Raw genomic sequence first — 10,090 nt, forward strand, 5'->3', positions numbered from 1 at the left:
AACCCTAGATGGTGGTCAGAGGCTCCCTGGCTGGTTCCTCTCTGCACCTGCTCTTCACTGTGCCTCTGTCTTGGGTGAGTTCTGAGCATCTTCTGCTGGTCCTGTGCTGCCCGTGAAGCCCAGATAAAGGAAGTCTTGGGGATCTGCTTCTGAGATGCCAAGTTGTATGTCTGGTTCCTGGAAAATAGCACAGCAACGGCTGGGAGCTGCATCTTGGATCTCGCCCATGTGAACTCGCCTGTGTAGGAGCCTCCTCAAAGCCCAGAGACGGGATCGGCTGGGGGCCCTCCCTTCTCAGACATTACTGGAGGCAATTTTCTGCAAATCTAATTGTAGTTTGACTATATAATTCCGCAATCATGTGTTTTACTAATGTACTTAACTGACTATGTCCACTCAGTGAACCATACATGGCTGTTCATTTGTATTTCCCAAACACTGAGAACATTAAAAAAAAAAAAAAAAAAAAACCCTGATTAGTTCAGCAAATTATCGGATTTGAATCAGGAAACTAAGTGGTAACATTTTCTATAACCAAACTTATGAACAAAAAAGTTAAGAAAATGAGGTCACAAAAATAGAACTTGTGTTATTACCTGGAATCTGACGGTGGTAATTTATATAATGGAGCTGCAGTGAGAAAGGCTACCAGGTGACCTCATTCTGAACCCGTCTTTAGAGCTGACAAGCAATCACCAGGAGTGGGGCAGCCCATAATTCCCCCACATAGGAAGACACCCAGCTCAATAGAACTTCACTTGGGGTCTCTGCAGGCTCTGAGGTGTGCAGGAGTGTGCAGGAGCCGCTCCTACTACAAAGTGTGCAGTCAGTCAAGTCTCCACTCTTTCCCTTGGGACATGAGAGGTAGTGTAGATAAGGTCCAGACATGCTCTACTCAAGGTCTCTGCACATGAGTGAAAAATGCAGGTGTGAAATTCATGTTCTCAATCTGTGAAACAATACCCACGAAAAATGCAACTCTGTTCCAGGACATGACGCAGAATGAAGACATAATGCAATTGTGGCAAATTTGAAAATTACAATTGTTTGTGGACTGCACATTTTTTCATATGCCTTCCAATCAATCATGTGAAAACGTGTATTCTGTATAAAAATCTACAGCATGTTGGCTCTGAGAATGCGCCTTCCTCCCTCCACATACAGGCAGAAAAATGCGCTTGGATCACGCACCCGGCTGCTGCTCTCTGACGTCCATGATGTGGCTCATGCTGAATCCCATATCCTGTGCCCCATTCTTAGGAACAGAGTGAGCTCTGCACTCATCTGAGGTGGAGCCATTGCTGGGAGTCATGCGGGTTTCCTGAGGGGCAACTTTGACTTGCACAAAACTCAGTGATAATCTGGACTTTTCTTTGCACAACACATAAATGTAAGAAGGTTCCAACCAATCCTCCCTCCCTCTCTCCTTCACTCAGGGACAGGCTTCCATCACATGCCATCAGCTTTCCCAGGCTCGTTTACCCTCCATGCATTTTCTCTCAAAAGGGTGGACGCCCTCCTTTGACCAATGCATGCAAACTTAATCGGCTACTGGAGATTTCTGCTCAGAAGATGAATAATAATACACATATTTTAGCAAAATTATTTATAACATGAGTCTGATTCTATTGTCAAATACAAACTATTAATTATATTAAATTAATATTGCATTAATGTTAGTATTAAAATAATCAATATAAAATATTAATCTTGGCAATAATCTATTTTGTGTGTCACCTTGACTGGGACAGAGTCTCAGTTATTCAATCAAACACTAATATAGGTGTTGCTCTGATGGTATAATATAGGTGTTATTAAAGCCTGTCATCACTTTTCTCTAGGTCAGGAAGATTGTCCTAGATGAACTTGTTCGGTTTGATTTAATCCTAGCAGAAGAGGAGACAATGGAACTCTACGGTGGACAGCAGCTGTAGGACTTCCAAGGAATTCCAGCTTGTCTTTCCTGATGGCCGGGTCCACCAGCTCTGGCTGTGCCTAGCCAGACCTCACAATTGCTGTCACGCAGAGCTCACAGCACAACAAAGTCATCCTCAGCTCTCCCAAAAATCACAGGTGAGGGGGGGCTCTGTGACAGGGTGAGAAGCACAAGATCATCTCAACATCAGTGTCCCATTTGAGGAAACAACTAGGAGTGTCCACTTGCGTTCCCCAAATGCGTCCATGCATAGAGGACAGCAGGGGCGTCCAGGCAACCGGGAATGAGAAAGACCCCTCAGCCTGCCAGGTCCTCAGGAGCCACAACCTGAGCCACACCTGAGTTCCAGGTAATGTATCTGAGGCCTGCGGTTTAGACCACAGGACGCACACCCTCCATTTTAAGAACAAAGGAGAAAAGGGAAGTGTAAGAATGAAAACTAGAGAAAAGGAAAATTGATTAGCAGAGAAAGGGCCAAATGGGTGAGTTCTGAGTCAAATGTTCAGTTTTAAAGGATGATGGGATCACTGTGAAAACTGTCAGGATTCTAAGGACGCTGGCCCTGGATGGATGAACCTCCCTCTTGGTCCCAATCTGAATCCAAAAGCCTGTTCCAGTCAGAGATTCCCATGGAGACATCTGCCCTGAGTCTGATTGGAAAACACTCCCCAGGTTCCCCTGGGCTTCCTTGGGACTCTGATTCTGGTGACCAGGGAGGGTCATTTCTGTGCCCAAAGTGACACTCAGGCTTCCGTGGTGGTGAGAATGTGTCCTCTTGTCACAAAAGCAAAGAAACATCGGGGGAAAAAGTGTCACATTCAGAGACATTAAGTGTGAGTACAGAATTGTAAATCTGAAAGGTTCTCTGAGGAAACTTGATGATGAGGCAGCCCCAGATGCTGAGAGAAAGTCAGCCTTTAGCACCACCAGCCCCTGCCACAGAGAACAGCCCAGTTCACAGGGCCCAGGACACCCCCTCGTGGTCTTAGATGCCCTGCAGCGAGGTTTGTGTCTGGGCTCGCGCTGACTTCCCCTCACTGTGTCTGTAGTACAGTAATACACAGCTGTGTCTTCAGCTCTCAAACTGTTCATTTGCAGATACAGTGAGTTCTTGGCGTTCTCTCTGGAGATGGTGAATCGGCCCTTCACGGAGTCTGCGTAGCTTGTGCTACTCCCATCACTACTAATACGTGAGACCCACTCCAGCCCCTTCCCTGGAGCCTGGCGGACCCAGTACATCCAGTAGCTACTGAAGGTGAATCCAGAGGCTGCACAGGAGAGTCTCAGGGACCCCCCAGGCTGGACCAGGCCTCCCCCAGACTCCACCAGCTGCACCTCACACTGGACACCTGCAAACACAGAGACACCCTGGTCAGAAACTGCCACACAAATCCGTTGCTTATCTCACTCATGTCCATTCACACTCCATATCTCTAGTTTTCCGTCAATCACCTTCTAAAATAGCAAGAAGGAAAACCCAGCTCATCCCCAACTCCATGGTGAGTGCTCTGTGCAGTCCTGATCAGCAAGCAGAAGCACCTGGGAATCCCGGGGCTGGGGCTCCTCTCCCACATCTGCAGGGTCAGGGTTTGGCTGGTTTTCATCAGCAGGGGGAGGGCCCTATTTGCATAACTACTACTATATAGCAAGCTCTGGGGCCAGACACCTGAGGAGAGGGCAGGGCCCAGAGCAGATGAAAGTGTCCTGAGGAAGATGGGTGACAACAATGGGATTTGAGAAAGTGTGCTTAATATGAAACTGTGCTGTGATAAAAACTTTGCACTGATCACCTTATTTCAGATTCACCTATGTGTGTAAATTATGTTCTGTAGGAGTCAATGTTCTCTATTTACAGATGTAAAGTAAACCCACACATGGATGGGCTCCGTATGTACCTAAGAGATCATGTCTGGGATGAGTGAGTTCTGGTATCTGGGCCTGCGCTTCTCACCACTGGCCCTGACTCCTCCCTTAGCCAACTCCAGGACAGAGCTGGACATGCCTAGTGTGGTTTGCAGAAGCCACTGCCTTATCAGAATATGTGTGATTTTGCTGCACTCTCCTGTTTACCTTAAACCATGGAGAGAACTAGGGTTCAGGTAGGTAAATTTTCAGGTATCTCTGACATTTAAAATACTGGTATCTATCTTTCTGTCACTCCCACATTGTCTAATTTTCAACTTGTCCCCACATAATAAATTTTATAATATTTGACTGATAGATTATATCAATCAATATATGATAGATATATTTAAAGTGTAAAATTGATCATCATTACATAACTATTACCATGATAAAGAAGGTGGACAAGTGAAATTCCCTCAACTTCTTTTCTGTCCTTCTACTTCCTATTTCTATTTCCTTATCCTTTCTCCTTCCCTTCTACCAACATATTCCCAGGCAACTACTAACCTTCTTTATATTACTTTACATCAGTTTTCATTTTCCAGAATTTTAAAAAATAGAATCATATATACTCTTATTTGTTTGGCTTATTTTACTCAATTTAAATACTTGATAATTTAATCTTCTTATTGTGTATATCGGTCTTTCCTTTATTATGAATGATGGGTAGTATTCCAGTAAACAAAGTTACCATAATTTGTTTTTCTATCAGGCAGCTGATTAATATTTGGATTCTTTTATTATTTTTGGTGTTACTAAAAATTTTGTTTTTCAGATTTGAAATGTACATAGATGAGAATTTCTTTTTTTTACAACAACAATAAAATCAACAATAACTGTTAAACAGAGAAAATGGACTTTTGCAAATTGTGTTTAATACTTCGGATCATTGAAATTTTAACACAATCAACAAACCTGAAATCTAGAGAGAGACAAGTTCTTGTAGGGAGAATCAAAGCGAGGGTGTGAGCTGAACTGAGGCAGAGTTCACCAGATGAAATACAGGCTAGTACAAGATAAAATACACTAATATACATTGAAGTGCTTTGAGTTGAGTGTGGTAAGCATGTTTTTAGTGTGAAATTCTCAGGGAACACATACTGAAGAGTTTTTCTATTCTTTTGAATGCCTTTCCCTTATAATGAGAATAGTCACAAAAATTTTCCCTTCCCAAAGTGTTTCTCTGGGGTGTATCTGAGCCCACACTTCTGAAATGCTTCCAGAGCCAAGTGTCTGACGCCCACTACAGAACTAAGAAATTACTCAACGGGGCAAACCACCAAAACCAGTAACGTAAAGGCCCTGGTTTAACCCCTCGGGAAATGAGGTGGGAAGACAGATCCCCACCAAAGTTCTACCGGGAAGCAGCTCCCCTCTCTTACGGAATCAGAGCCCTAGTCTGCAGGGCGGGGCAGGGCAGCAGATCTGGAAGGTGGAGACACCCACGGAGAACACAGGAGCTGTGGGAGGGAACGCCTGGAGAAACGGGGGGCTCTACCCCAGGGGAAGCGGAGCTGCGCAGCAAGGCAGAGAGGAGCCCCCATGTCAAGCTTCGGGGTCCCAGCGAGGGAAGAGGAAACGGCACCACGTTGCACACCGGGGCAGCAGCCACTGTGCCCGCCCCGCCAAGGGTGCGGGGGTTCCTGGGCCTCGGCAGGCTCTGGACGGCTGCCCGGGCCGCATCCCCAGGGGTCTGCCTCATGGCAGGGTGACCACGGAGGCTGCCACTCCCGACCACTGGCCGGGGTAGTGATCAGCTCTGCCAGGCCTCCCTGGGCACCGGGGCAATGGGGAGAGTCTGTGGAGATGTCACCCCTGCCCTGGACACCGGCCAGGGCCCAGCGAGGATCAGGAGCCCCTGCCCAGGCTGCGAGGAGGGGCAGAGGGCGCTGATGCTCCACGGAGCCGGTGGGAGCCAGGAGCAGGCAGCAGCCCTGACCGCTCAGGTGCGGCTCCAGCTGCCCCAGTCAGGGCAGTAGATTCGGCCTCTGTGCTCTCGGAGGTCGGGAACAGGCAGGAGCCCTGTCTCCCTGGGTGAGGCTGCAGCCACCGAAACCATGTCTGAAGCTACAGGCATCTCCCTCCGCGGAGCAGGTAGAAGCCCTGCCCCTGCAAACCGGGGCTGCAGCCTCAGGCGTCCCTGCAGTCTCGGGGTCCCCAGGAAAAAGTCCGCTCTTGTATGTTCCGAAGTGCCTGCTCCCACTTCCTGGCTTCTTCCTGCTGTTGGCGCCTGCTCTGATCTTGGGAGAAAGTCAGGGCGGAGCCCCATGGGCCTTGAACTGCAGCAAGAGGCAGGAAGGTTCCTGGGCACAGGGGGCGGGTCCCTAGGAACGGCCTGAAGGCTGGGCCCGGGCTCCCAGATCCTCAGACCAGAGTCGGGACTTGTGGTGCCTTCTGTGGCCCACCCATAACCACCCGTGGACCAGTGGGCACGCACTTCCTCCCCTATGAGGTCCATAGAAACCCCCGGGCTCAGCCAGAGCAGGACAGAGCATGGAGAGACGACAGGACCACCAGCTGTGGAGAGGAGCTACCCTCTCTGCTGAGAGCTGAACTCTCAACCGGTCAACTTGCCTACAGAGAGGAGCTAGTCACTGGGGGTCTCCTCTGAGAGGCTCTAATGCTTCATGAAGCTAGTCTTTGTCTTGCTCACCCTCCACACGGCTGCATACCTCATTCTTTCCAGATGTAGGACACGAACTTAAGCAAAGTCGCCACTGACCACACAGGGTTCCGGCCAGAAAAAGCAACACCCCAGTGATCCCAAAACAACTGTAGTAAACACTGTAGGCCATGGTAACACAGTAGTATTTGTTTATCCAAACATAAAAAATGTATCGATAAATAAGGAAACGTATTATTGTGGAACCACCGTTGTTTGTGCCATCTGTTACTACCAGAAACTTTGTTATGCAGAGCATAACTGTACTTAAATTTCTGGGGTAAAAAAAACAGCCACCCAAGAACATATAATTGATAAAACACTTCTTACGAAATGAAAGATAGATAAATACTTTCCCAGGCAAAGAAATACTGAAGAAATTAATCATCTCTAGAATTACCTCACAAGAAATGTCAAAGGGTCTCCACTAGGTACCCAATAGAATGCAGCTCCTGTTTCAGCCCACTCTGGCATCTGCCCTGTGATTGTTCTGTGTAGATTTGCTTTCTGCTGTCTTAGGGTTTCTCCTGTCTTAAGTCATGTCTCCCTTCCCCTCCTTATTTTAAGCCTATCACCAAAATTCATGTTTAGCTGGGAACACTGGAGGCTCTGAAAGAGATTTTTATCTATTCTTCACCAGGTCTAATGAGTTCTGTCTATGGGTGTCCACGTCTGTTTTGTTTTCTTGCATTTCCATGGGAGGTTGTCCTTGTTTCTTGAGTACTTTCAGTACTGTGTTGAATAAGTGCTGAGAGTTTGCATCCTTGTCTTTTCCAGTTTTCAAAAGAAAAGAATTATTTTCTGTTAAGTATGAGGTTAGCTATGGACTTGTCATGTGGCCTTTATTGTGTTGTTCTTTATTTCTGTGCATAATTGAGAGTTGTTTTCCATGAAGAGATGTTGAATTTTCATCTTCTGCATCTATTAATATAGAAATATGGTTTTTATCCTTCATTCTATAGATGTGATATATCATGTTTTTTGACTGTGTATGTTGAAGTGTAATTGAATCGCTGGGTTGAATCCCACTTGGTCATGGTGCATTATGATTATTATTATTTGAAATACTGTTTGGTGTGCTAGTATTTTTAGATTTTTAAATTCATGTTCAACAGGATGTAGGACTTTTACCTAAGTCCATCTGATTTCTTTTTATTGGTATGTTCAGGCTTTCTATTCCTTCTTTTTTAATCTTGTTAGGTAGTATGTGGCCATGAATTTATCCAATTCCCCTAGGTTTTCAAATTTATCACATAGACTTATTTATTATAGTACTTCATAATTTATTTTGTTCTGGGATATCAGTTGAGGCATCTTCTGCTTTTATTTTTTTATTTGGGTCATAGCTCGCTCTCTCTCTCCATATATATATATATTCTTTTTTTTGTTAGTCCAGCTACTAATGACTTTCAACTTTGCTTATCTTTTTTGCTATTTTAATATTTTCTTGTATTTTTAGTCTTAATTCTGTTTATGTCTAATCTGTTCTTTGTTGTTTTTTAAAATAATTTTGAGTTTAGCCTTTTCTTGTTCTTACACTTCTCTGAGATGCATTATTATGATGGTTATTTAAAATATTTCTGCTTCTTTGATGTGGGCATTTATTGCTATGTATTTGCCTCATAATACTGGTTTGGATAAGTGCCATAAGATTTGGTATGTTGTGTTTCTATTTTATTTGTTTCATACATTTTTATATTTTCTTCTTAATGTCTTCTTTCACCCATTGGCCATGTAAGCATATTTTGTTTAATTTTTGTGTTTATATAGTTTTGAAATTTTCTCTAGGCTGGGCAGTGGCTCACACCTGTAATCCCAGCACTTTTGGAGGCCAAAGAGTGGTGGATGACTTTAGGTCAGGAGTTCAAGACCAGCCTGGCCAATATGGTAAAACCCTGTCGCTACTAAGAGACAAATATCAGCTGGGCATGGTGGCAAGCACCTGTAATTTCAGCTAATTGGGAGGCTGAGGCAGGAAAACCATTTGAACTTGGAAGGCAGAAGTTGCAGTGAGCCAAGTTTGTGCCACTGCACTCCAGTGTGGGCAACAGAGCAAGAGTCCATCTCAAAATAATGAAAAAAATATTTTCCTCCAGTTACTGATGATTAGTTTGATTTCATCTTTAATCTGATAAACAGTTGGTGTCATTTTATATAAAAATTTTGACACGTGTACTGTATTAATATACGGTCAATCCTGAAGAATATTGCATGTGCTGAAGAAAAGAATATGTGCTCTGAAGTTGTTTGGCTCAATGTTCTGTAAATGTCAGGTCCATGTGGAATATAGTGCAGTTTAAATCCAATGTTTATCTGTTAATTATTGGCTAGATAATCTATCCAATGCTGAGTAATGTATTAAATTATCCAACTATAATTGTATAAAGTTAGAATCTGTCCCTTACTATGTAACATATTTGCCTTATATATTTGAGTTCTCATGTGTTGGTGTGTGTGTGTATATATATATACACACACACACACACACACATATTTACGATTGTTATCTATTCTTGCTCCATTGATCATTTTTTGTTATATAATGTCCATTTTGGTCTCTCTTTATAGCGTTTGACTTGAAATTCGTTTTGTCTGATGTAAGTGCTCACTGTTGGTTTCTGTTTTTGTAGCATCTTTTTCCCACCCATTCACTTTTAGTCCATGTGTAGATTTTCAGATGATGTGAGTCTTTTGTAAGCATCATAGAATTGGGACTTCAAAAAATCTATGTGAACAGTACATTTTTAATTGAGGAGTTTTCTTTATTTACATATAAGTTTATTTTGAATCTCTGTTTCTATGCCTCCCATGTAGAACTGTGTGTCAGTTAAACCTCTTTTCTTTGTAAGTTACCCAGTCTTGGATATTTCTTCATAGCAGTATGAGAAGAAAAAAATACACTATTTTGGTACCACAGAGAGTAAGGCACTGCTATAAAGATACCCCAAAATATAGAAGCAACATTGGAACTAGGTAAGAGACAGAGGTTGGAACAGTTGGCAAGGCCCTGAAGAAGACAGGAAGATACTGAAAAATTTGTAATTTCCTAGAGACTTGTAGAATGCCCTTGGACAAATTGCTGATAGTAATATGGACAATAAAATCCAGGATGAGGGGGGTCTCAGACAGAGATTAGGAAGTTTTTGGGAACTGGAGCAAAGGTGACTCATGCTATGCTTTAGCACGAAGACTGGCAGCATTTTGCCTCTGCCCTAGAGATGTGTGGAACTTTGAACTTGAGAGAGGTGACGCAGAGTATCTGACAGAAGAAATTTCTAACCAGCAAAGCGTTCAGGACAAAGAAGAGCATAAAAGTATGGAATATTTTCAGCTGGCGATGCAATAGAAAAGAAAAACCAATTTTCTGGGTAAAAACTCAAGTGTGCTGCAGAAATTTGCATAAGTAACAAGAAGCCAAATGCCAGTCACCAAGAAAATGGGGAAAAATGTCTTCAGGACATGTCAGAGGTCTTCACAGCAGTACCTCCAATCACAGGCCAAGAGCCCCAAAAGGAAAATAATGGTTTTATGTGCCTGGTCCAGGGCTTTCCTGCTCTGTGCAGTTTTGGGAAATGGTGCCTTTAGTC

General features: G+C 43.9%; 1 protein-coding gene across 1 annotated transcript; it reads right to left on the reverse strand.

The window, feature by feature from the left end:
- Positions 1–2,102: 2,102 nt before the first annotated feature.
- Positions 2,103–3,609, reverse strand: LOC144330489 (uncharacterized). The gene is made up of 2 exons (XM_077942160.1): positions 3,389–3,609; positions 2,103–3,285 (listed from the first exon to the last, which is right to left on the reverse strand). The coding sequence occupies exons 1-2, from the start codon at positions 3,432–3,434 to the stop codon at positions 2,396–2,398; spliced, it is 936 nt and encodes a 311-aa protein (XP_077798286.1). The 5' UTR covers positions 3,435–3,609; the 3' UTR covers positions 2,103–2,395.
- Positions 3,610–10,090: the final 6,481 nt, after the last annotated feature.

This window comes from Macaca mulatta, chromosome 7, assembly GCF_049350105.2.
Source record: "Macaca mulatta isolate MMU2019108-1 chromosome 7, T2T-MMU8v2.0, whole genome shotgun sequence".
NCBI lineage: Eukaryota > Metazoa > Chordata > Mammalia > Primates > Cercopithecidae > Macaca > Macaca mulatta.